The following is a 25,861-nucleotide window of genomic DNA, read 5'->3' on the forward strand; positions in this document are numbered from 1 at the left end:
CCTGTAATTCTACTTTCTACTTCAATGGTCCAAATAACCTTTCAGTCACAAGGTATGACCTGCAATCACTTTCATGGTAAGTAAAAACATGTGCCGTGTAACTGGTTATTGCCTCCTTAGCTATTTAAACAGCTAAAAGGGGAAGTGTTGGCTAACTTTTGTGAAATACAACCCTCATAAATGAAGATTAGTCATTTCAAGATAAAAAAAAAAACAACCTTTCAGTGACAATGCCAATGCTGCCATCACATAGTTTCCAAGTGCTAAAGTGTTTTTTTTAATGTATATACTGCTTCTTTAAGGGAGTTGTTTTAATATCATCACACTGTTGAAATAATCGCCTATGTCATTTTTTTTTTTAATTGTTTTTTTTTTTTTGCCTAAATCATCTCCTCATGACGCCGGCCACCTATGGTAAAAATCGCCTACATCCTCAGTTGATCAGATCATGTGATTTCACCCTTTTAACATCATCACTTCTTTGACAATTTGCCACATTCATAGGCATCAGATAAGAACCCAGCAAAGAAGAGCTAGAGGGAGATTGTTTAATTATCAGTTTAGTTTATCAGTGTTTTATTGTTGACACTAATATTGTTAACACTTTACTCTAAGGTGTCTACATAAGAGTGACATGAGCGTGTCATAAACATGACATGGGATGTGTCATGAACATTAATGACACTTTGAAGTAACATTAATGCTCATGATACTTGTCATGTCATGTTTCTGACAGGCTTGTGTGACTCTTATGTAGACACCTTCAAAATAAAGTGTTACCATACCTTGCTTAAGTCACAAAGGCATGTTCAAAAAATTGCCTAAGTCATTTATTTCTCTTAAGTTACATAATTATACACACAGTGTTATTACTATGCCAATAGCCATCCTTTGTTACATCCTTTTTGAGTGAAATGATCAATAAATGTCATATGTTACACTTTTGGTGAAGTTTTGTGTGTTTCCTGCAAAACTTTTAAAAATGAGTTAGGCGATTATTTTAACAGGGTGGCAATATGGGACGAAGAACAACTGTTGTGATTATACGGAAAACAAGAAACTAGAAAGATGTCAGAGACATTCCCTTGGTATTACCACAGACATGTGTGTAGTAAGTGCATGTAATGCCCGGTAGATCCAGATAAAAGTAGTTGCAGGCGCAAATAAACAGTCAGTGGGGTTTGTACCCTGGACTTCTTAGCAGTGAGCATCAACTATTTAAAAAGCTATTATCACACAATTTCAAACAGTTTAATTTTGCCTCAATCCATAACAAGATCACAGTGTATTGTTTAATAATACTTTGACGAGGTGCTATTACGTGCATAGACCGACAGGGGGCAGAAGTGCACTAACTCATAGCGTGTAGTTACGCTGATGCATTGAAAGACTCGAAGAAGAAAAGAAAATGATGCTGCTTCTGACCACTGCTGTTCGATAACACTCATATAGAGTAAAAACGCTGTCATGTTTAGCGTTGGATAAATAGTTTAATAGGCGGAACTGCAAAACACCAGTTGAACATCAGCCGAGTCCCCTTAAAGGTAAGTGTCCGTCCAAAAGAAAGGAGAGTCTGGGCAGTGTCTTGTGTTAGCAACGTCAGCTAACGTTAGGATGACGGCTGACGTGACAACATGATAACGTGGCCTTGAAATACTCCAATATAACGTTTAAACTCAGATGAAAATACATTTGATCTAATGTGGCGTTAGACTATCTTTTTTTTAGGAGCAAAACTTCTGCTGCTGAATATAGTTTGGGCAAATGTTACTGTGGTTTACAGAGTTATTTCATCAGCCCATGCTTATGTAAAGGAATAACATAAATCGGTCTCAACCTCATATTAGTTAACAGAGGGTAGTTCATATCAGTAATGCATTTACTCAAGTAATGTACTTAACGTTAAGTATACGGTTACGGTACTTGTAATTTACTTGAGTATTCCCACATATGTAGCTTTATATTTCTACTCCACTACATTTTGGAGGCAAATATTTTACTTTTTACTCAACTACATTTAAGTTACAACTTAAGTTACATTTCAGATCGAGATTTACCATTCAATTCAATTTTCAACACGTGTTGATAAATCAAACCACGTAGCGGTGTATTAAGTAGTTAAAATGAGTGGGACCATTCTGCATAAAGTACATTTGAATTGATGCGGATACTTTTTGTAATTTTACAGAAGTTTTGAATGCAGGACTTTTACTTGCAGTGGAGTAATATCACACTGTGGTATTGGTACTTTTTCCTAAGTAAAGGATCTGAATGCTTCTTTCACCACTGGTCAATATTTCAATGTCTTAACATGTTCAGATAATTACTATAATATTGTATCTACCAGATAGCTATTATCTAAGATGTGTTAACAGTAATTAACACTTAGTTGCTTCAGTGCATGCAACACATTAAACTTCACTAACTGTTTTTCTTTTCTCTTTTAATCGCAGGGGACATCAGAGCCATGGCTACTGCACAGTCTGCTGTAACGTTTGCAGTGTGCATCCTCATGATAACAGAGCTGATTCTTGCCAAGAAGGACTATTATGATATACTGGGAGTGCCCAAAGATGCTACTGAGCGACAGATAAAAAAAGCTTTCCACAAGCTTGCAATGAAACATCACCCAGATAAGAACAAGAGCCCAGACGCCGAAGTGAGATTCAGAGAAATAGCTGAAGGTACAGTTGATTGTTTCTTTCTTATCTGGGTGTAAAAAAAAATAAATTAAAAAGTATTTCTGGTCATACATTTTTGTTTGAGTGAATCTTGTCTTTCTTCGTGCAGCTTATGAAACTTTATCAGATGAAACCAGAAGAAGGGAATATGACCAGATTGGGGACCCTTCTGCGTACTTCACTGGGGAGACGCAAGGCAGACACAGACAGGGTGCCCACCAACCTTTCAGCTTCAACTTTAATGACATTTTCAAGGACTTTGACATCTACAGCCAGAACAGGCATGCCCGTTTCCGAAGACACTTTGATGAACACTCCAGGTCCCACAAGGAGTCCCACAACAGACATAAGAGACACTTTCAGGGAGGTTTTGGAGCAGGTATTTTTGATGAAATGTATGAGGACATTGAGAGAATGTTTACCTTTGACAGACAAACCAAACAGACTGACAACCGGTTTCAAGGTGCATCAAAACAACACTGTAGAACAGTGACACAGCGCAGAGGAAATATGGTAACCACTTACACAGACTGCACTGCATCCTAAAATGCAATGTAATACTACTTCTGACTCAAAATTGCCTTAACAGGATACAATACTGTTGTATTGATTAGGTAATGGAAAGCCGTTTGGTTCAAATGCTGTGAAATTTAAGCAGTGATATTGATTTCTGACATTCAGGCACAGAATGAGAAACAGTGAACACTCAGTTTAGTTAGCTTAGGTCCAAATATGATAAGCTATGTTTTGTTCAAGCTATTTTCTGTGTGTGCTCATGGACTTGTAAATGATTGTAGTAGTTCTTCACTTATTGTTGAAATAAGCTGACTGGGATTGTTTTGTCAGTATTTTCAAGCACCTTTTTGATAGTTTGTTGTTTAGAAATATTAAACAATCTTACTAAATTCAGGACAGGATTACTGATGTGTTAGTTAACCACTAGTTCACTATTTCCACCTTGTTCTTTTGTGCAGTTTTTAGTTTCTTTTGTATAGGTTTTGCTGTTGTGGGTCTCAAACACACAACTGAATGTAGAAACAAAAGCAGCCAGTGGAGTTTTCCTCGTGTCAGCAATGTCAACAGGAATTTGTGACTCCACATGTTGACTTGTTTAACTGATGTTTGCACTACATTTTGTTGAATTATTCATGTACTCCACGTTGCCAGTCACATTCTTGAACATTGTTTATTTCTGTATTTTTGGTTAAATTTCCATCAGTGCAATTGTTAATATCTGTGAACTAGACAATATAAGTAGAAAAAAGTAAAACATTAAAGCATTAGTGTTATTATTGCATTATAATGTTTTTGTTTTCTTGTTGATTAGTCTCTACTGAATAAGTTGCAACCATTCTGATTTCTGAGGCACACCTTTACTAATATTTTTCCAGATGTAGAGAATTTAATCAGACTTTGCAATTACAATGCTGGAAATTTAACCAGAAATCCTAGAATATAAATAAATATGTTTGACTGGCATGGCAGACAAGGTACAAGGAATGTTATGTGTAAACTAACTTGCAGAGGACCATTTGAACTATAAACTGGCTGTAGGTTTCATGACCTCTTATTCTACTGGTCAAGTTTTTTTGTTTGTTTGTTCTTTTAAAATTAACATTCAATGAAAGAATACTGCAGTACCACAAAGCTGAAGAAATACTATTGATGAAATCCAGTACATGCTGTTACCCTAACATATCATCTGTTACATTTAAACTAGTTACCGTGACATGCTCCTTTTACATTGTAGTGTGCAATATTTATTTCCTATATGGATGGTGTTGTACATATTCCATGGCACTTTCATTTTTGTATAAAAATGTGTTTTGAGAAATAAAACGTAGAGACCAAACTGAGCGTCCTTCCGATTATTAGTTTTTATGTTGTGAGAGGGATTTCTCCTCAATTCTCTAAAAATTGCAGTGTATTGCAATGTGTAGTACTGGGAACGTAGTCTAAACCTTGTTCTTACAGGCATTGTTGGCTCCCACTCTCCTGCACAGTATTATGTGTTTTAGGTGTCCTTTATTGTTTTTGCTGTGAATTAGATTCAATATTTTTTCTTCAAATAGTAATTTCCATTAAGAATGAATGAAATCTTTAAAGGCTGTTTTCTCAAAATTAGTTTGATCTCATGTTCTGAGCCACAGATCTCAACTTCAGCTACACCTAAATACTATATGCTGAATGTTTTTTTTACATTGGGGTTTCTATACTGTATATCATTCATACCCTGTTTTTTTTATTTGTTCCTAAAACATGACTGAATTCATTTATTTATTAATTATTTTTGATAGTATTTTCATATTTATAAAATTATTAAAGACTACAAAAAAAACTTTAAATCTAAAATATCAACACAATAAAATAATTGTAATAATTAAATAAATAAAATAATAATAAAATAAATAATTAACTGTAAAATTTGCTTTGTCCAATGTTCAGATTGGATAAAGCACTGCCCTGGAAATATATGCAAATTAGCGAATTTTCACCGAGTTTACACCTTCATTTATATGTAAACATAACAATTCAGAAAATCTGTAATGCTAAAATATATTGTCTTAATGTAAATAACAAATTCTGGAAGTGTTATGGTGATATATATGCATTAAAGAAATTACCCTATTCACCTGTAGTGTCTCACCTTAATTGTAAAATAAGTTTAACCGCTTTCACCATATATGTCTGCCTTCATTCATCGGGTTTTACGTAAATATTTTGGTACTCGCCATAGTTACGGTTGCGTAGAGAAAAAATAATTATCTTCCATTTCATTGGTTGAATACGAGTATGACATCACGGGTAGAAAATGTAGTTCAGCAAGAGTCGAATGCCCGGCAGAGCAATGATCAGCGGGACTCCAGTAAACATCAACTCCCATGATTCAACTCTGAGCAACTGTGGTACGCAGTTGTTGTTAGAGCCAAAGAGAGGCCAGTAGCTTTAGCCGAGGGACATTGAATGACTTTGCGCCTGTGTGCGGCAGTGTAAAAGAAGTTGCCTATTTGACAGGTCGGGATTTGTATTGGAGCTGATGGAGGCCCTCATACCTGTCATAAACAAACTGCAGGATGTGTTTAACACGGTCGGCGCAGACATCATCCAACTGCCGCAGATAGTTGTTGTGGGAACTCAGGTGAGAAACGTCACTTTCTTTTTTAAGGCTAGCAAGTTAGTTAGCTTGTGCCAACTTATTCTTTTGGGCTATCTCTGATATGTAAACCTCAGTTTCCTTTCAGTTTCGTGTAGCTGCAGTAGACATGGCAGTGTAGGCTAACCTTAAATGACCGTGGCCTTTTTCAACTCTATCTCGATTAGCAGCTAAATTAGCATTAGCTACATGTGATCTCCCTTATAAACTCAAAGTAGCTAGCAGTGTTTTTGGCTGACGGGAGAGAGCAGTTAAATGTATAGCCTTCAGATAGCCATCCCTTCAAAATAAGACGTAATTATTATTGTTATAATTAGTATTCTTAAACATTAACACAATATTCTGCTCCTGCCATAAAACCTAATTATTATAATTGTTATTATTAAACATTTACACATTCATGTACAATTTGTTAGGTACAAATGTTGCTTAATATAATGTTTAATCCCTTTAATAAGTCCTACCTTAATAAAGGTTAAAATGCAAAAAAATTTGTCGAAGTTTTTAATATATGTTTAATGATTCGGAGGCTATCCTCATTAATACAAATTGGGTGAACAAAATATTACAACCCCCCTCTAACACAGTACGACAAATGACCATACACTTCTCTCAAACACATTCACCCTCTCCAACTAACTACCTTCTGTACACATTAGAGCCTAATTGGTTTAAAGTGGCAAGTTTTGTCCAACACATTTACTTTCACTGGTCGGCTAATAGGATGTGACTGTCTCAGACCTTTTGGCAGGCATCTGACGGTGTTACAGTGAGAAAAAGCAAGCCAGAGGATGTTTTAAATACCAGATTTGTTATGTTTGTTCTTGCCAGGGCTCCACAAAAGCAGAGATCTGCAAAGACCTTCAGTTAAGGACGATTGTAACTGAGACTTAACGTCATGTATCGGTTATCCCGGTCAGGTCTAATTATAGGGCTACCTATATCTTTTAAAACTACATTAGTTTTACACAACAAAGAGATCCTCACCTCTGACTGAAGAAATCAGTACTAGTCCAATGAAGACAAACCTGCTAGTCAAGTGAGCTAAGTGAGATATTTCAGTTAACTAAATCTCATTAGGAGTTACTCATGCCAACACATCAGAAACGCCTTCCTCGTTGCGCCCATTGCTTTTGTGAATGTCAACTGTGCATGTGAAGATGGCAAGGTTCATGTTCGATCAGCGAGTCACCTTCAGCACTGCCAATCATTCCTGGGCCTTCTAAAAGTACCACCTGCTGGGCAGAAGCCTTTTTGGAGCCCAGAACGGTCTTCCTGAAATGGTTCCTGAGCCCCTGGAAAAGTCCCAGCAGTGATAATGGATTAATTGTATTGAAGTAACACAGAGAGGAGTAGTGTTAAATTCAGCCCACCTCAGTGCAGTGTGTTTTGTTTGTATCTGCTTGATTCTCCCCACTAACGGCTCTGTTTATGATGATGATGTTGTCTACAGAGCAGCGGGAAGAGTTCAGTTTTAGAGAGCCTTGTTGGCCGGGACATCCTGCCACGGGGCACTGGCATCGTCACACGCCGGCCACTCATCCTACAGCTTGTGCACATCGATTCAGACGACCGCAGGAAGACCAGTGAAGAGAATGGTAACGTCACTGCCACCTCTATTTTTTCTATATGTGTGGAGTTGTTGCATTTTTAATCTTCTCCTGCAAACAAAACGACTCGATATTCAGTATTTATACATTTACACAATAAACCGTACATGCATTATAGCCAGCCTGGTCCTGTATTTTGTGGCAAATACTGGTTTTGATGCTGGTAACAATACATCGGTCTATAGTAATTTTTTAAAACAAAGAAATACCATCCCCGATATGGATCTATTTTATTGTACTGAGCTGAACATTTTGCTTAAACACTTTTCAGTGTTGTCTGGAAGCCAAACTATGCACACAGATGACACTGTTTCTAAATGTCTCAAAACTAGTTTGACATTTCTGTACTGCATTTTCTTGTCATTATCAGGCTACATAAACACTGATATGCTATATCTGCAATAAGCTAATATTGGCCGATATATTTGGCTAGCCAAATATGTTGAAACAATATCAAGAAATGTAGCAGTAAAGGGAAACTTTGCCTATTTTCAACCGGCTCTGTGTTACTGCAGCATAGGCAGTACATACAGATGAACAGCACTCAATCTCCACCAGCACCTTTGTTGACTGATCAATTAGTCGATTGACAAATATATTTTTGATTATTGAGTTATCATTAAAGTAATTTTCCATGCAAAAATGGCAGGAAATATTTTCAGCATTTCAAATATGGAGATATCCTGCTTTTCTTTGTTTTATATCATATAAAACTAAACATGCAAATCACTTTGCATTACAGTCTGCATAATGTAAATCTAATGGAGATTTCCACATTCATGAGACTTCTCTGCCGCGGTGCTATAATAATTCTTTATTAAACCATAGAATGTTTTTATATTGTGAAAGGAACAGCCAATTGATTCAGCACTGATACCCTCCACCTCTCCGTGAAAAGAAAAGGGGGGAAATGTGCCACGATCCTGCATTTATTCAGTGCAGTCCTCAGGGAACGGCCTCAGAATGACTCTGCATTGCTGCAGTGTGTCGTGCAGGGGCTGTAGATAGGCAGGCTAACCCTTTTGTCTCCTGTCGTCTCTCTTTAACCACAGAATCCAAGAAAAATGGACGCCTTTACAGAGGTTTTTATTACTGTATTTAAATAGCATAACCACCCGTCTCTTTTACCCATCTGCCCCATCCTGCCTTGTATTTTTGTAGCTGCCAAACCATGTGGCTTCACTTTATTCAGCTCAAGCCCTCCCCCAATTAAGACTGGTCTCTGTCAGTTTAAGTTAGACAAAGAAAAATGAGCAAATTCCTGTCGAAAATAATCATTATGTGCTTATTTTAAAAGTCCTCCTGTGACACCTATGGTGTCCTCAAATACCAGCTTCCTCTAACATGACTAACAGACTCCACTGTTGTAATTATGTTTCCCCTTTTTGTTGCAGTGTTGAATACTGCAGTCGAGATAATTTGCTTTGTTTTTCAACACACTGTATGCCCTCGCTTCCCCATATGCACATGCCTTTTTTTTTTTTGCTTGAGGCTTTTATTTGCTTCCATGATTGTTGTGTGAAAACAACACTGGTTCCACTGTGTCCTTTTTTTCTTCAGCTGTGGATTTTTTCCTCTGAGGAGTTTTTCCATCCCATTTTTGCCAACAGAGAAATCCTCCCATGAGACATAGCACCAGTAATAATAGAAACACTGATCTCAAGGCCACATCTGTCAGATCAGTAACTGAAACATCTGTCCTCTACTTTGTATTTCTGTAGGCATCGACGGAGAGGAATGGGGCAAATTTCTACACACCAAAAACAAGGTAGCATTTTCACCCACAGTCAGAAAACAACACTCTCAATAGAGCCTCCTTCCACTGCTGTACTGTATATAGAAACATCTGAATATTTGATAAACTGCATCTCATCATGGAAAACCCATGTTCTGTGTCCTGTATTGATTCACTGATGTTGATGGGTATTCATTCTGTGGTTTTGTGGTATGTTTACAATAGCAACATCTTTAATCTGTAATGAGATCAGGCTCTCACCCTTTCAGCAGCCAATAGAATCTGTATGGCTGTTGGGTGTCACCCAAGGTTGAATGTCTCTTTAGCTCCACATAGTTACTTAGGTTTGACAAAGAGGCCCTTTGATGACACTAAACAGGAATTTTCTTTTAAAACAAACCTCGTCATATCCTATTTTTGTTACTCTGTTGTTGTTGTTGTTGTTGTTGTTTAAAAAAGGTCTTTCTAACATATTGGAGGATTTTCCTTTCATGTTTACATTGTTCTTCTAGATCTACACAGATTTTGAGGAGATCAGGCAAGAAATTGAAGCAGAAACCGAAAGGATTTCTGGCAATAACAAGGTAATTGTAAGGGAACGTCAAAAGTTGCCAAACAAGAAATGATATCCATCGAGAAACTGGATGATCTCCAAATATCAGCATCAACCTGAGTCAACCTCTGAAGCAAGAAAGCCTGGAAGAGTATTCAAAGTTGTTGTTTTCTTCCAGGGTATTAGTGATGACCCCATTCACCTGAAAATCTTCTCACCACATGTTGTGAATCTCACATTGGTGGACCTTCCTGGCATTACAAAAGTGAGTTAACTTTCGCTTTTGCTTCCCTGTGTGAAAAGCTGAACGATGTGTGAACATAAAACGATCCTTCAGATGAATATCATGGTTTGAAGTTGACTTGTGTTTGTTTAAAAGGTCCCAGTGGGAGACCAGCCCAAAGACATCGAGCTCCAGATCAGAGATTTGATCTTCAAGTACATCTCCAACCCAAACTCCATCATCCTGGCTGTGACTGCTGCCAACACAGACATGGCAACCTCAGAGGCCCTTAAAGTGGCCCGAGAGGTTGACATTGATGGTAAATAACCTTCTTGTTCATTTTTATTCACATATATTGTACACTTAACATATATTATAGTTTTTCCTAATCCAAATGAAGGCTCTAAGGATAGTGGGTGGGTAAAGTTGTGATATTGGGCTTCATAAAGAACATTGACATAACATGATTAGTGTTTTGAGTATACATCTATCATGTACACTTTGCATTTCCTGCTCCAGTGTTGTTTTTTGTAGACTGGTTTGTATGATGTCTTTGTCTTCAGGCAGGAGGACGCTAGCAGTGGTGACCAAGCTGGATCTGATGGACGCTGGCACAGATGCCATGGATGTATTGATGGGCCGGGTCATTCCTGTTAAACTGGGCATTATTGGAGTCGTTAACAGGTAACGCTGCACTTTTGTCCCATGCTTGACAGAAAGGTAGAAAGGAAGGAAAGAACATTTATTGTATATGTTGTGGAAAGATTTTTGACTTTGGAGTTATTGACCACAAATTCATTAAAAAACAAAACTACAAAGTTGAGGACAAATGGCAGGGACACAGTACGATCTAACACCATGATTTGAAATTAATAAATTAAGTACAGAGCTTCTCTGAAGGTCAAAGAGGGTGGAATATAAAGAAGAAGAATATAAAGCACTCATTTCCTACTTGGTAACATACATGACCATGTTAAAATGTTATACTTCCACCAGGTTCTTATACACTATTTCTTCTAACATGACCTTGATCTTAGAGTTCATGTCAAAGATGATAAACTCACCAGCATGTTCGTATTTAATTTTGTGTGTCTGTGTTTTCTTAGGAGTCAGTTGGATATTAATCAAAAGAAGTTGGTGGCTGATGCCATTCGTGACGAATACGCCTTCCTACAAAAGAAGTACCCCTCCCTTGCAAACAGAAATGGAACCAAATATTTGGCCAGAACATTGAACAGGTATGGAGTTGGATTTTTAAATATACATTTTGTTACTGTTTTTTGATTTAACAAATAAAATGTTTGAGACCCTTGTATATTTGAGGTTTATTCCCTCTCTGACAAAGTTAATCACAAGACGGTGACCTCTAAATCTTCTATGTTGATGTACTGTATTAGTCCATAACAGATCCCTCTGTGTTTCCCAATCAGAGTGTTAACTGGTGTCTTTAATCTCATTACAGGTTACTCATGCACCACATCAGAGACTGTCTGCCTGAGCTGAAGACCAGGATCAACGTGCTGGCAGCGCAGTACCAGTCGTTACTCAACAGTTACGGTGAACCCGTTGATGACAAGAGCGCCACGTTGCTGCAGCTCATCACTAAGTTTGCTGCAGAGTACTGCCACACCATCGAGGGCACGGCCAAATATATTGAGACAGCCGAACTGTGAGTTACACAACTCTGATGACTGCATTTACCTTCACACACCACTTAGGGGTGCTCAAGTCAATTCTGCCTGTATGTTTGATGCAGTTTACTCTCCTTTCTTTCAGATGTGGTGGAGCAAGAATCTGTTATATATTTCATGAAACATTTGGTCGCACACTGGAGTCAGTAGATCCTCTGGGAGGTCTGACAACTATCGACGTGCTCACAGCAATCAGAAATGCAACTGTGGGTTTCTCCTGACTTTCTCCCTTACTTCTTATCTGTGTTTTCAAATGCATCAACTTTTGGAGACTTAAAGTTTTATTGTCTTTGATAGGGCCCGAGGCCTGCTTTATTCGTGCCTGAGGTTTCGTTTGAGTTGCTGGTGAAGCGGCAGGTCAAACGCCTGGAGGAGCCCAGTCTGCGTTGCGTGGAGCTGGTTCACGAGGAGATGCAGAGGATCATCCAGCACTGCAGCAACTACAGCACACAGGTGAGAAACACACAGAGGCATGCTGTGAGTTCACAGAACTGCTGTCACTTGTGGACTAACCCACACCACTGTTCTCTGTGTTTTAAATTAAACACTATTTATGACTTTATCTCTGCAGGAGTTACTGAGGTTTCCAAAGCTCCACGATGCCATAGTAGAAGTGGTCACCTCGTTACTCAGAAAGAGACTCCCAGTAACCAACGAAATGGTCAGGACCTCCTCACACTAAATAACACTTTAAGGAAAGTTAATGAGCGTTCTTGTGATTAATCGATATTTTTGTTCAGGTCCACAACCTGGTTGCCATTGAGCTGGCCTATATCAACACCAAGCACCCTGACTTTGCAGATGCCTGTGGCCTTATGAACAACAACATAGAGGTAACACTGCATTCACATTCACTCACTTCATAATCCTTAAATCGGATCTACTCGATTTGTTCATTATGATTCAAATGAAAATTTAAAAATAGAGCGGTTATAGAGGTAAAAGTTTTCTTTAAAAAAGTATATATGAAATTATATATTTTTTGAGTTGAAAAACAGTTTCTACATTTCCCCTTTTAGTGCTGTGACAGTTTCTTCTTTTATTATTGTCTTTGTATTAAATCATACTAGGGTCCATACAAACAATGTAATCTCTTTCATAGGGCTTAATAGTGAGCCAGTTGTAGTTTAATAGAAAATATATATACATTTCCCTGCTAAGGATTTATAAACTGTCTTTCCTAAAGTTGCATTTTTCAATTAAAATTTTTCATAGGAGCAGAGACGCAACAGAATGAGAGACCTGCCTGCAGCTGTCCCCAGAGACAAGGTACAATCAGCCACTATGATTGAAATGTTTTCTATTATTTGAAGCCGGTTTTAGCAGATTTTCTTCCAATCTTACATTAATATTCAGTGCATATTCATCGGAAAAATGAACCAACTATTAAATCAAACACAGATATTCTCTTCACCATCACGTACAGTTCATCAACACTTCAGCCTGCAGCTCCTGCCAGTTTTCTATCCACTCTTTTCTTCTTCATGTTGTCTTTCTGTAGTCCCTTAAAGGCCCAGGTGGGCAGTCTCTCTCTCCCACTGAGCCCGTCACTCTCGAGGGCGAGGCCACCAAGGTGTGTCCCGTTCACTGACTGCCTGCCCACATTTAACCTCTGCCCAACCCCAAAGCCCTAACTGTCTAATTTCCCCAAGTTTCCACCGTACTCGGATTGCATTTGAAAGTCCCACACTCCTCTTAATTCAAACAAACCCCTGTTGAAGCAGGTGGCCGGGCCTTTAGTGTCCTGAGTCCTGCAGTGGGATATGAGGAGCAGTTTTTAACAAGATCTGAATGATCTTTGACTTTCACTCTGTAACTAACTGTATCCAACTCTTTTTGCTGCATGCTAATTGTTAAGGAATATCAACACACGACTAATAGAAAAAATCATACGCATTTGGCATGTGCTGTTTGGAAGGAGTGGGTGATATGGAAAATCGTTATTTATCACTCTATATGAGTCAGCAATATATATGATATAATAAAGTTTCTAAAAATTCCATTAAATAAAACTGCATTTTCGGATAATATAACCAGATTGAAAAGTCTTACTCTGAAATATTTGAGAAATAAAACTACTTCATCAAATTGATAACAAAAATCCTGTAAATCAAATATTCCTTTACTTTATTACTTGATTTGCATAATTCCCTGCAAAGACCCAATACAGATAACAGAAAAGTGAGTTGTAAATCAGCTATCGGTCTGACAACGTTTAGCCTCATGGGGCAACAGCCAGCAGTTCTAGTTTTATATCTGTTTATAGAGATTATATGTTTTCATATCATCCAATCCCAAACCTGGGTAATGTCAGTTATGCACTATACCGTCAGTGTTTTCCAACAATCCTCTTATTTGTTCAGTTCAATGCTAGAAGAATGAACAATACTTTAGATGAACTTCTTTGTAGTGAAATTAAAGAAGGCGTGTGGCATGCTACTGTATGGAATTGTTTTGAAAGTTGAGATTCATTTTCTTGACTTTTTACATTATTTGTATGTATATTTATGCAGTTTATTTACTTTACGCACTTCCAACCCATGTAAGTGCCTGAGCATGTGCAGGATGCCTCACCCACCATCTCTCTCCTCCCTGCAGGCTGCAGCCGGCAGCTCTCAGGGCATCCCTGTCAGCGAGCAGACAGACGGCGGGACGGGGAACTGGAGGGGCATGTTGAATAAGGGAGAGGAGCGACCAGCTGCTGACAGAGCCATGCTCCAGCAGCCACTTCCTGCCAGCCCACATAAGGGCTATGCTGTGAACCTGCTAGATGTGGTGCGTACTCAGCATTTGTAGACATAAATATACTCAGGAGGTCATCCTAATTGTAGTCCGGTGATTTTGCTTTGTGATTTTGGCATGCGTCAAAATAATTTCAATTATTTAAAGTATGTGCACTTTCTGTATTGTATTAAAAAAAATTTAAAAAATGATTGTGGCTCTACAGCAATATTTCAAATGGAGAACAACAAGGCATAATAAAAGGCTTGAGGCAAAGTTGCTGGGGCTCCCCTCACATTTTCTATTGTAGTAAAAAGGGGAAAAAAGCCTTTTCACCGATGGTCTCAATATACTGCAAGTATCCCATTGCACTGTATGGTTTAATTCTTAGTTTTTACAGCTGTTTGTGTTTGCTTTTTCCCAATCACATCTCAGTTAAAATGTTAAAGTCCAACTCAGTCATCCTCTTTGTAGTAAAAACAAAGTCAGCTTGTTTTTTAAAATGTTTTTTTGATATTTTTTTTATTGCCAGCCTGTTCCAGTGTCCAGGAAGTTGTCTGCTCGGGAGCAAAGGGACTGTGAAGTCATCGAGAGACTCATCAAGTCATATTTCCTTATTGTGCGGAAAAACATCCAGGACAGGTAAATGTGTTATCAGCCTCACTCTGTTTTTTCACCCACCAACACTATTTTTGAAATATTGGCTTTTTTGGTCTCTTCTCATGCGTTGTACTGTCTCCTCCCCCTCTGTTGTTGTTCGGCTGCAGTGTACCGAAGGCCGTGATGCACTTCCTGGTGAACCACGTGAAGGACTGCCTGCAGAGTGAGCTGGTGGGTCAGTTATACAAGACGGGCCTGCTGGACGACCTGCTGACAGAGTCCGAGGACATGGCTCAGAGACGCCACGAGGCTGCTGATATGCTCAAGGTAACAGATTCATTAAGTTTCACGATGGATCGCCAAAACATACATATCTGCTCTCCGGACAAGCCTTTGGCAAGAGACTTTTTAAATCTTATTGATGCCTTTAACCTTGTGCAGGCCATGTCTGCCCCCACACATGTACATGGTCACACTCTGGATCTTGTCCTTGCAGGTTTAAACCATCCACTCCCACTCAGTTCTCCACCGCCTTTATTAATGTTGCAGTGCCTGACCTAGAGCCATCCAATCTAAACACAGAAGAGTTACTCACTCTTTTTCTCTCTACGTGTCAAAATGCCATTTAGACTGTTTCTCTACTTAGACTCGTTTACTCTACTCTGAACCGTGTCCGAGTGAGACCACTCAGGCCGCTAGACAAGAGTGCAGGAGAGCTGAACAAAGATGGAAGAAAGACAAGCTACAGGTGTCATATGACATTTTAAAGAAATGTTGGTCCAGTTAACAAAAAGTTGTCAAAGTTAAAAAAAAGAAAAATACTTCTGACATCATTTCAAGAAATTGTCACAAGTCCTTGTGTTCTCACCGTCAAAAACATCCTTAATGTCCCACAATCTAATAACCTTGAGGCCTCCTGTCATACTTGTGCAGCCTTTCTCCACTTCTTTGTGGACAAGGTGGAGTCTATTCTGGCAGGTGTCTCCACACCAGCCTGTGACCCATCCGTCCCCGCTCTGTGCTCTTCTGTTTTAAGACATTTTGAGCCTGTGTCACTTCCTGCTCTGAAGAAAATTGTGTCTAAAATGAAACCTTCAGTTTCTCCCAATCATGTTGTCCCCCCTCGGCTTTTTAAAGACATCTGGGACACTCTTGCACTTGACATCTTAAATATCATAAATAGCAGTCTCTCCAGCGGTATCGTGCCAATGTGTTTTAAACAGGCAATGGTCCAGCCCCTGATCAAAAAGCCAAACCTGGATACCTCAGTTTTAAATAATTTTAGGCCTATTTCCAGACTCCCTTTTATTTCCAAAATACTTGAAAAAGCAGTACTAGTGCAATTAGTCTTTTTCAACACCCACAGCATTCTTGAAAAATTTCAATCTGGTTTTAAACCCATTCACAGCACAGAATCAGCGCATTTAAGAGTTTTTAATGATTTGTTCTTAGCCACTGACACCGGGGACCATGCCATCCTTGTCTTACTTGATCTTACAGCTGCGTTTGATGCTGTTGACCATAGCATTTTAATTTCCTGCCTGGAGCATTGGGTAGGTATCTGTGGAACTGTTTTTAACTGTACCGCTCTTACCTCTCTGAGAGAAGTTTCTCGGTCAGCCTTGTTGGTCACCAATCAACCTCTGCACCCCTTCCACACGGAGTGCCCCAAGGGCCCATTCTCGGGCCCATCCACTTTTCTTTTGATTTACTCCCCTTAGGAGCTATTATCAAGAAATTTAACATCTTGTTTCACTTCTACGCTGATGATAGCCAAATCTACATGCCCCTGAAAGAAAATGACCCAAATTGCTTAGACTCTTTGTTAAAATGTCTTATTGGCATCAAAGCATGGATGGCCCTTAATTTTCTTAATTTTAATGAAAGCAAGACTGAGATTATAATGTTCGCATCCACCAGCACATCTAAAGCCCCTCTTGAGTTGGGTTCTTTTGCTCCATACCTCAAAACTATTTTTTTTTTCAGTTAAGGATTTTATCGACGGTCAAGTCATTCCTTTCTTTTAATGATTTTGAGAGGGTTTTCCATGCATTTGTATCCACTAGATTGGATTAGTGTAATGCTCTTCTTCTTGGTGTCTCTGTCTTCCATATCACGACTCCAATTAGTCCAAAATGCAGCTGCTCAATTACTAACTGGAGCACGTAGATGAGAGCACATTTCCCCGATCTTAAAGTCCCTACACTGGCTCCCTGTATCATTTTAGGATTCATTTTAAGATTTCTTTATTCACTTTTAAGGCTCTTTCTGTATTGGCCCCCTCTTACCTGTCTAGTCTTCTGCACCCCTGTGTTTCCTGCGGACAGATTGCTCCTGACTGTCCTGAAAACGAGACTAAAGCAGAGAGGCAACAGAGCCTTTGCTGTTGTGGCCCCAAAACTCTGGAATGAGCTCCCCCTACAGATCAGATTGGCTCCTACACTGCCTGTTTCTAAATCTTCTAAAACTGGCCTTCAAAGTCTCTGTCTGTTAGAGGGTTGCTTTTGTGGTCCGAATTCTTGTCTTTAAATCTGTGTTCACTGTCTGTATTCTGTATTTTGTATTTTTTTTTTTCAATGCTTATTGTTGTGCAGTGCTTTAGTCAACACTGTTGTTTTTAAATGTGCTTTATAAATACATTTGTATTGTATTAAGACCGGGAGAGACGTATGCATGTTTTGGATGATCTGGTCATTTTTAAGACATGTAACAGTGACCTGAGTGAGGAGAGCCACATGGAGGCAGACTATAGTATTATTGACATAAATCAGACGATGACTCAGACTATAATCTGCCTACAAACCCGCTAGTCGACATCTGTAGTTAGAGTAGGAAGATGATGTACATTAACAGCACACAATGTGAACAAATTGTCATATAGTTATTGCACTACTAATGAAGGCTTGTTTTGTTGAAAACATGGCTGTCACTTTTTCACAGTATAATACATTTTTCATTTTTTTTCTGTTGTTTATTGATGTTTTAAAAAATGTTAATGCACTTGAGGGCAAAGGCAGTGATTTACAGTTTAAAGTCATGGGTTTAAGCTTTCAAGTGTTTTTTATTTCATGTTTATTTGTGCTAGAGGCTGAGAAATAAATTATTTAGGAAACAACATTCAGTGCAGTTTTTCAGAAAACCTTCAGGTTTTCTGTGGTGGTTTTAAAACAACGCTGAGCTTTTATAGGGTGTTTGTCTGGGCAGACTTGGGTTTTAATGGTATAAAATTCTAAGAAGTTGAGTAAGTTAATCATTGAACAATATTTTATATTTCTGTGTCCAGGCATTGCAGAAAGCCAGCCAGGTGATCGCAGAGATCAGAGAGACCCACATGTGGTGAGGGCGGCCTCTCTTCATCACCATCCTGCTGCGTCTCCTCAGACTGCCGAGACACGAACAACCTGACAAAGCTCTGCTGTGGATATGTGGATATCGAAACATAGTTTTAGTGTACAGTAAGGACTTGGATATAATGATTGGTGGTGCATATCTACTCCTCGCCGCCAGCCATCACACACACATGCTTCTGTCCTAGATTATTCTATTTTTCTTATGTAATGAAACAATGAATAATTAGATAATGGTATGCATCACCACTATGTGGAGCCTTGCTGAGGAATGTCTGCTCTTAATGTAGATTTGAATTAAAGCTAGAAATGAGAAACCCATGCCGCAACAAGACGTTCTCTTTATCATGCTGATTCTTTTATTACTGATTAATCATTTTACTGCTAATTTTCCCGAAGAAATCCACTTAATACAGGTAATTTGTAGAGAAAATATCCCACTATCTTTACACTTTCTCGTATTTCCTGTTAATAGCAGTATTATTTTTACAAAGCCATGAAACTATTCAACATTAGACACTTATCCTTTTGTTTACACGTTTCAGCAAGATCTTTCTCTCATTTTCAGGACATTTAATAAGCTGTTTCTCAAAGAGTATATTATGGCACTGTATGCTGGACTAAAATACACACAAAGAGTTTGCAGAAATGCAGCAGAGTGGATGTAATGATTTATTTATTGTTTTGATATGATGATAATTGACATGTAACCCAACACAACAGAACAATGAGTACACACATAACACACACATGAGCCAATCACTGGTGTCGTGGTCTGCGTCGTCCCCGTCAGGCTGCTGCTTTACCTCAGCCGGCCGCCCAGCTTTCCCTTTCCGCGCCCTTTGGCACTGAGGGGATGCAGAGAAAGATTAGTGTCACACACTGCGATCAGCAAATCAATGCAAAAAAAACAGGGAACAGGGTGTTTTGGTTGTTTTTTTTTCAGTTCTGATGGTAAACACAGGCATGTTATCTGTCTCAGACTTGGAATACGTTGAATATACAGCAAAATATGTCAATGAAGTTTGATTGTTTGTCACAGTAATGACATTGCAAATAAAGTTAAAGTTCATTTTGTTTGTATTCCTGTCCATGCTTGGATATGTATCAAAGGATGCAGTCATGAATAATTATCCAGCATCTGTTGGAAAGTTTTTTGCCAATGCTGAAATTTAAAATTGAATTAGATTATCATGCAGAACCTGCAAGATGCAACATAAAACATTTGATAGCCATTTGGACAAAGTGAGCAGGATGTTTGAAAAGCAGTGCCAGTGTTTGTGACTGATGGATTCAGGGGGAGTTATGGATGATCTATTATAGTCTGAATGTCTTCGTTTATTTCACAGTATTTATAAAGCACCTAGACCTGCTTCATAGTAAAAAATAAAAATACATGGAAGTCTCATTTGTACAATATGGGTCCTTTAACATTGAAAGGGTTTACTCAAGTTATTGCCCTCTGATCTGTGATGCTTTTATGTCTGTAACAATGGGGAAATAAGATGTGGTATGCAGTATATGTGGGCATAATGGAAAGAAGTTGTACATTTTGGAGACAGGGTTTGTGTACTTACCTCTGGTGATCCTGGACTCGAGCAAGAAGCTGGTTAATCTGCAAGAACACACAAAATTTGGTACATTTTTTAAAAGAACACATTGGATGCCAGACGGTTGACTCAGAATATCAGAATATCATTTTTCACCTGTAACTTGACACTTTCATGTACCTGCAGAGATATGGTATTTTGTATGGTGGCAAACTAAAGAGGAGGACTATTTATAGCAGACTGATTCTTTATCCAATTCTTTAGACTGGCAAGTATATAATTTGTATAATGTCATTAAAACATGGTTGTGATCTTCCTCATCACCTAATCAATTTATTTCCATTCATTTTCTGTCCTGTTGGATGACTTACATCGTACTTCTGTCTTTTGAGTTTTTCACCGAGATCGAACTTCTCAGCCTCCAGACCCATCAGCCACTGCCACAGCTCGTTGGCCTTCTCCCTAAACACAAACAACCAGAGCTCATTTAGGAGAATATACATATTATATGTATATGTATGTTTGTATCCAGATGTAGATATGTATGTCCAGAGTTACGATTCATCATTTAGTTTGCATGAAACTCTGCACAGCTTTGACTTACTTGAGTTTATCCTCATTCAGATGATCAACGTTTAGCTGCTTCTTGCGGTCAGCCAGGATCTTCTTCTTCTTCTCCCTCTCAGTTTGTTTCTTGGCTCCTCTTCTGTTGTCACTCTGTCAGTCAGAAAGCAGAAATACACATACATCAATCTGAAAGCAACAACAAAATATTATTTAAATAAAGTTACATATATACTGAGTATTTTTGTATTACGTGTTGTATTTGCGATCTAAATATCTAAAAATATAGATAAAAAAAAAGTGAAAATACTCTATTATAAGTAAAAGTCTTACATTCAAAACATTATTAAACATGATAAAGTGATTGTTGTTTTATTATTATACACTATATCATACTTGCTTTTTAGTGTATTATCTTAACTGATGTATTTACAGTGTACAAATATATTGTTGTAGTTGGTTAAAATGATGGAACTTTTTCATATGTTGTTGGATTATTATATCTGCGAAGTAACAAGTCACTAAAACTATCAAGTAAAAATGTAGTAAAAAGCCCCATAAAACGCTGCTTCTTACAGAACTTGAGTAAATTGACTTTGTCATTGTTCCATGACTGTATTGCAACAACTTCTCCTTATATGTTAAGCCAGTTTTTTCAACTACATTCTTACACCACTGATTCAATCAGTTTTGTACTCAAATTATTTTTGCAAGAAGAGAGAACATAGCTTTCCGCAATGAGAGGAAGGGTAGTGCAGTTTAGTTTTCTACTCTTTTTAAGGCAATAGTCAACACTTAGGGTCGTCACTGAATAACAGAAGAGTTGTTTAGCAATGTGCATTTAATCTCAGTAAAGACCTACTTTTTATTTGATGCTATCTTATAGTTCTTTTCTTCACCACATTACAGAGGAGAAATATTATACATTATATATATATAGAATATAATATATATTTATTATTGCTATATTTATTTGACAGCTAAATACTTTTTGCTTTAAAAAAATGTATACATGAAATTTTGTCTGTTGAAAAATATTTTGTGTTATAACAGTATATCTATATCTACACACTACCGCTCAAAAGATAGTGGTCACATAGATATGTCTTTATTTTTGAAAAAAAAAATTTTTTTTAATTAAAATAACAGACATACAGTTTAGACATTGTTAATGTTGTAAATGACTATTAAAGCTGGAAAAGGCTGATTTTCTTTTGAAATAGGCTATCTATTATATATTGTCAGCAACCATTACTCCTGTGTTCCAGTGGCACATTGTGTTAATCCACGTTTAAAGTGTTGAAAGGCTCATTGATCATTAAACACCTGAGCATTATGTTGTATTATGCACAGCTAGAAACTGTTTGTGCTGATTTGAGAAGCAATAAAATGATTCTTCCTCAGGGTGGTTGAGTATCTAGAGGTAAAGTTGAAGATTTGTACACAGTGGCGGTTCTACACAGGGGCCTCCAGGGGCCACTGCCCCTGTGAAGAAGCCCTTGGCCCCTGCTGTGGCCCCTGGGTCAAATTAATAATAAAATGATCAATTTATAAAGATGAACAATGGAACAATTCTTACCTATTTTCTGTTCAAACAATATCTTATTGTACACAAAATGAACCCAGAATGTGTACATTGTATAATAGTTTATTGAGCAATAAAAGCTTTCAAAATAAAAGAAAGTGATTGTGCACAAAAATGACAAATGTCATTGTCGTACAAAAATAATTGTTATTGTTCGTAAGTCTCATTGTTTCAATCAATGTATTTGTATCTTTCCAAATATATTTAAATGACATTTTTAAATAAGCTAAAATAAAGGTTTTGAATGCTTAAATATAATCTTTGCCATTTTTTAATGTGCCCCTCTGATTAAACACTGGCCCCTCCTTGGCCCCCACAGTAAAACTCTAGAACCGCCACTGTTTGTACAGGTTAAAATTATTATTTCTGTCCTTGTCAATGTCTTTACTATATTCTCGATTCATTTTGTAACTAATTTCATGAATAAAACAGTTTGTTTTCATGTAAAACAAATGTTTAATGACCTTCTGTCCAGCGCTGTACTGTGCGCTCATTGACAGGGCCTTCTTCTTCTTGGCGTCATCATCGTACTTCTTACGCTGCTCCTCCTGCTCCTTACGCTCTTTCTCCTCCTGTATGAGGAAGGTCAGTCAATTAGAGGAGAAACTGATGAATTTTTATCTTGTATGATGTGAATGATAATGTTCACTGAGACCATACCGCAAGTCTGGCCTGCCTCTCCTTCTCCCTCTCTGTACGGACTCTCTGCTGCTCTGCTCTCTCAGCACGACGTTTCTCCTACAAAATAAAACACGCGCTGTGATGGTGATTTTAAACAAAACAGAAACACAACGATTCCTCTTTGTCTGACACACTCACAATTCTGTTAACGAGGGCAATGAGCTCCTCCTCCTCTTTCTTCCTCTGGATGAAGTGAGCCTCGATCAGAGACTGCAGCTCAGACAGATCTTTCTCCTGACGCTTCCTGTGGATGTCCTGCCGTCACAGAAACAAATCAGAAAAATCAGAATTTGTCTGTCGTCTGACAAATGTGATGCAAATGGATGTTTCCGTCAGGAAGGTCGACTCACGTCAAAATCCACTTTCTCACCATCAGGGATCTTTGGGGCAGTGATATTTGTCATGAACCTGTGGAGGAAAACAGTTTATTATTGTGGGCTCACTATGAGACAATACCTCTCCTACACAGGAGCAAAACACACAGACTTTGTGGTGGTTTTGCATGTTTTGCTTTTTTTGCTGTCTCTTTTTAGTTGTTAGCCATCTTTTAAAAGTTTTGTTTCTTCCAGTGATTGTTTTGTGTCTATTTGTAGTAATTTTGTACCTATTTGAGGTCATGTTGTGTCTGTTTATGGTTATTTTGCATCTATTTGTAGTAATTGTGTGTCTTTTTGAGGTTGTTTTATGTCTTTTTTGGTCTTTTGTGTCTCTTTGGAGTCATTTTGTCTCTTTGGGGTCATTTTATGTCCCGTTAAGGTAATTTTGGATCGTTTTGTGTCTCGTTATGGTCAATTTGTGTCTATTTCTAGTAATTTTATATCTATTTGTAGTCATTTGGTGTATTTTTGAGGTTGTTATATATATATATTTGGCCTTTTGTGTCTTTTTGCGTTTTTTAGGGGTCATGTTGTGTCTCTTCAGTGTAATTTTATGGTCATTTTGTTTGTGTTTTTTGGTAATTGTGTGTCTATTTGTAGACATTTGCAGCCTGTCTGTCTCTGTGGTTATTTTGAGTCTCTTCCTGGTTGGTACGTGTTAATTTGAGTGACATTGTGCAAATGAAGGCCATGGGGGCCTTTGACACTAGCTCTCTGGGCTTGTGCCCAGTAGGCCCATTCATTAGTCCGTCCATGGTTATTATTGTATAATCTGTTAAAGTGGTGTTTAGAAGAGCTGAAACACTTACTTGGGCTTAGGCTTTGACTCATCTAGGACAAAAAATAAATAGAAACCATTATAAATAAATTGACAAGCGAGTAAGAAGTGTATATTTAACAGGTCATTAAGAAACTTGCATGAAAAGAAAAAAGCAAAAACAGAGTTTTCTCACCTGCCGCCTCCACTGATGACCGGAAAAATAAATGATTAGTGTAATGTTTATAGAATTAAATCAAGTAAATATATAATAACAGAGGAATATGCAATGTTCTTACCTTCTTCCTCCCTTCAGAAGTAAAGACAAAAATAATAATAATAAAACATTAAATTAATACATTTGAAAATCCAAAACAATATAAATGTTCATATGATGATAATGCAAAAATACAAAATGTTTACATACTGAACTTCCTCTTCGACGACTTCTTCTGTGTCAGACATTTTGCTATGGATGAGCTCTGCAAAATGGATCCCTATTAATCTATTTTAAGCCTGGCAAATATTTCCAATCATTAAACAACATTGCAAAGCACGAGATGGCAACAGTTCACAGCACTGATCCAAATATCTGTGGTCACTGAAGCAAAACAATGTTCAGATCTTTTAATAGAGCAACAGTAGAGATGTCACAATAAAACACTGCATTTAAAACAGTCCAATAAAGGAACTTACTCTAATTATTAGCAGTAAAATTGACTTAAGAATCAAACCATGCTGCAAGCCCGAAAGTTATATTATTGCTGTAGTTAAGACGTGCTGTAGCTCTGGTTATACAAACTCAATTTGCACTCAAGTTCAGTATTAAAGTATAAAAGTACTCTGTTTATGCCAGCAGCCAGTCCTGTCTGAGCTGGAAGAAACACAGTTAAACAACCACCAGGGGGGGTCACATGATCAGTGTGACTTTCTGTGTTGCTCACTCCTCACACTCTCCACAGTGTTATTAATGACTGAGGCAGCATCGTGCTCACTGGTACATTCTTTTTTTCTTTAAAAAAGGTACACATTCATATACTTAATACTTAAATACTTTCAGAACAGAATTTGAAAAGATAAATACAAAAAAATAAAATAAAAATTGTTTCGGGAGGAGTGTTGCGCCTTGGTTAGTTCCACCTTGGCTATATGCTAACTGGTTGCTATTTATTTGTCTATATATATATATATATATATATATATATATATATATATATATTTGGTTTTCATTGGTTATGGTCTTTACTTACAGATGTACAAGTTTGAGGATTTAATAGTTTAAATATGTTGACTTTATAATTTCTTATTATTTTTTTCTCCTTTGCATTTGTTGATTGTTTCTTAGCTTAATTTGTCATCTTTCACTTATGAGCATAAAACACAACACGAGTGTGTGTGTTTGTGTGGTTTGGTGGGTGTGCTGGGAGTATTTTGGGGCGGCAAATAAAAATCTTATTTAGGGCCACAAAAATTCTCAGAGCAGCCATGACCTCTGGTTATTATGCTACAAATATTTAATCTATTTCGTTTCACAGGAGATCATGTTAAGTGTCTTAACAGTAACGGAAGCGGCCAAATAATTGTGGTGAAAAACAAAGGACATTTTTTTGATAAAACAGCAAACTACAGAAATACACAACCTCAAACTTACTCACAGTACAATGTTGAGTGAATGAGCTTTCCATCCAAGGTTTAATTTATTTTGTGTCAGGTATAAATAAATACCAATGTTTGCATTAAAAAACAACAATACAACTACTGATAACCAAGTAATCTCAACCTTTGTGTGAGTGGTTATGGATGCAGTTCATTGAGAACAACTGTAACTCTTAGCAGGCAGTGAACATCATTAAAAACAGAATAAGCAGCGCTGACATTAGAGTCCTTACCTGTGACCCAGACAGAGACGAGCGACAGACTTCAGCTCCTTGAGGTTCACAAACAGGTTGAGCATCAAGGATACATAGTCCGGCCCTTCTCACGCATGTGACTGCAGCACCCTATGGCTGCTCAGTCTATTGTTAGACAGCTG

General features: G+C 37.8%; 3 protein-coding genes across 6 annotated transcripts; 2 read left to right on the plus strand and 1 right to left on the minus strand.

Annotated features, from left to right (window-relative positions):
* Positions 1 to 1,388: 1,388 nt before the first annotated feature.
* dnajb9a (DnaJ heat shock protein family (Hsp40) member B9a) lies at positions 1,389 to 4,533 on the plus strand. Its single transcript, XM_059336115.1, has 3 exons — positions 1,389 to 1,544; positions 2,454 to 2,684; positions 2,791 to 4,533. Exons 2-3 carry the CDS (start codon positions 2,468 to 2,470, stop codon positions 3,225 to 3,227), a joined length of 654 nt encoding a protein of 217 aa, XP_059192098.1. The 5' UTR covers positions 1,389 to 1,544; positions 2,454 to 2,467; the 3' UTR covers positions 3,228 to 4,533.
* Positions 4,534 to 5,547: 1,014 nt separating this feature from the next.
* On the plus strand, positions 5,548 to 19,398 carry dnm1l (dynamin 1-like). Of its 3 annotated transcripts, XM_059335000.1 has the most exons (20): positions 5,548 to 5,820; positions 7,289 to 7,433; positions 8,498 to 8,527; positions 9,167 to 9,213; positions 9,693 to 9,764; positions 9,912 to 9,998; positions 10,113 to 10,275; positions 10,520 to 10,640; positions 11,063 to 11,194; positions 11,419 to 11,625; positions 11,733 to 11,853; positions 11,945 to 12,100; positions 12,219 to 12,308; positions 12,388 to 12,480; positions 12,863 to 12,916; positions 13,149 to 13,220; positions 14,246 to 14,422; positions 14,901 to 15,010; positions 15,136 to 15,295; positions 18,252 to 19,398. In XM_059335000.1, the coding sequence occupies exons 1-20, from the start codon at positions 5,719 to 5,721 to the stop codon at positions 18,306 to 18,308; spliced, it is 2,196 nt and encodes a 731-aa protein (XP_059190983.1). In that variant the 5' UTR covers positions 5,548 to 5,718; the 3' UTR covers positions 18,309 to 19,398. The 3 variants fall into 3 exon arrangements, with proteins under 3 accessions (XP_059190983.1, XP_059190981.1, XP_059190982.1); XM_059334998.1 differs by lacking the exon at positions 13,149 to 13,220 and having other exon boundaries at positions 5,549 to 5,820; XM_059334999.1 differs by lacking the exons at positions 8,498 to 8,527; positions 13,149 to 13,220 and having other exon boundaries at positions 5,549 to 5,820.
* Positions 19,118 to 24,294, minus strand: tnnt2d (troponin T2d, cardiac). Of its 2 annotated transcripts, XM_059335003.1 has the most exons (11): positions 24,257 to 24,294; positions 24,129 to 24,139; positions 23,882 to 23,903; positions 23,046 to 23,103; positions 22,834 to 22,950; positions 22,675 to 22,752; positions 22,479 to 22,586; positions 20,470 to 20,582; positions 20,237 to 20,327; positions 19,893 to 19,930; positions 19,118 to 19,163 (listed from the first exon to the last, which is right to left on the minus strand). In XM_059335003.1, the coding sequence occupies exons 1-11, from the start codon at positions 24,292 to 24,294 to the stop codon at positions 19,118 to 19,120; spliced, it is 720 nt and encodes a 239-aa protein (XP_059190986.1). The 2 variants fall into 2 exon arrangements, with proteins under 2 accessions (XP_059190986.1, XP_059190985.1); XM_059335002.1 differs by lacking the exon at positions 24,129 to 24,139 and having other exon boundaries at positions 23,882 to 23,904; positions 24,253 to 24,294.
* Between the last annotated feature and the right edge of the window lie 1,567 nt (positions 24,295 to 25,861).

The sequence above is a fragment of the Centropristis striata genome, chromosome 6 (assembly GCF_030273125.1).
Source record: "Centropristis striata isolate RG_2023a ecotype Rhode Island chromosome 6, C.striata_1.0, whole genome shotgun sequence".
In the NCBI taxonomy this organism is placed as follows: domain Eukaryota; kingdom Metazoa; phylum Chordata; class Actinopteri; order Perciformes; family Serranidae; genus Centropristis; species Centropristis striata.

Excerpts from the sequence above, each read along its gene's own strand:
- tnnt2d (XM_059335003.1), bottom strand. The coding sequence starts at position 24,294 with ATGTCTGACACAGAAGAAGTCGTCGAAGAGGAAGTTCA. Across the intron at positions 22,753-22,833 it reads TTGCCCTCGTTAACAGAATT|GAGAAACGTCGTGCTGAGAG; the intron begins GTGAGTGTGTCA and ends TTTATTTTGTAG. Across the intron at positions 22,587-22,674 it reads AGAGGCAGGCCAGACTTGCG|GAGGAGAAAGAGCGTAAGGA; the intron begins GTATGGTCTCAG and ends TTCCTCATACAG.
- dnajb9a (XM_059336115.1), top strand. The coding sequence starts at position 2,468 with ATGGCTACTGCACAGTCTGCTGTAACGTTTGCAGTGTGCATCCTCATG. Across the intron at positions 2,685-2,790 it reads ATTCAGAGAAATAGCTGAAG|CTTATGAAACTTTATCAGAT; the intron begins GTACAGTTGATT and ends TTCTTCGTGCAG.
- dnm1l (XM_059335000.1), top strand. The coding sequence starts at position 5,719 with ATGGAGGCCCTCATACCTGTCATAAACAAACTGCAGGATGTGTTTAAC. Across the intron at positions 5,821-7,288 it reads TAGTTGTTGTGGGAACTCAG|AGCAGCGGGAAGAGTTCAGT; the intron begins GTGAGAAACGTC and ends TGTTGTCTACAG. Across the intron at positions 15,296-18,251 it reads AGGCTGCTGATATGCTCAAG|GCATTGCAGAAAGCCAGCCA; the intron begins GTAACAGATTCA and ends TTCTGTGTCCAG.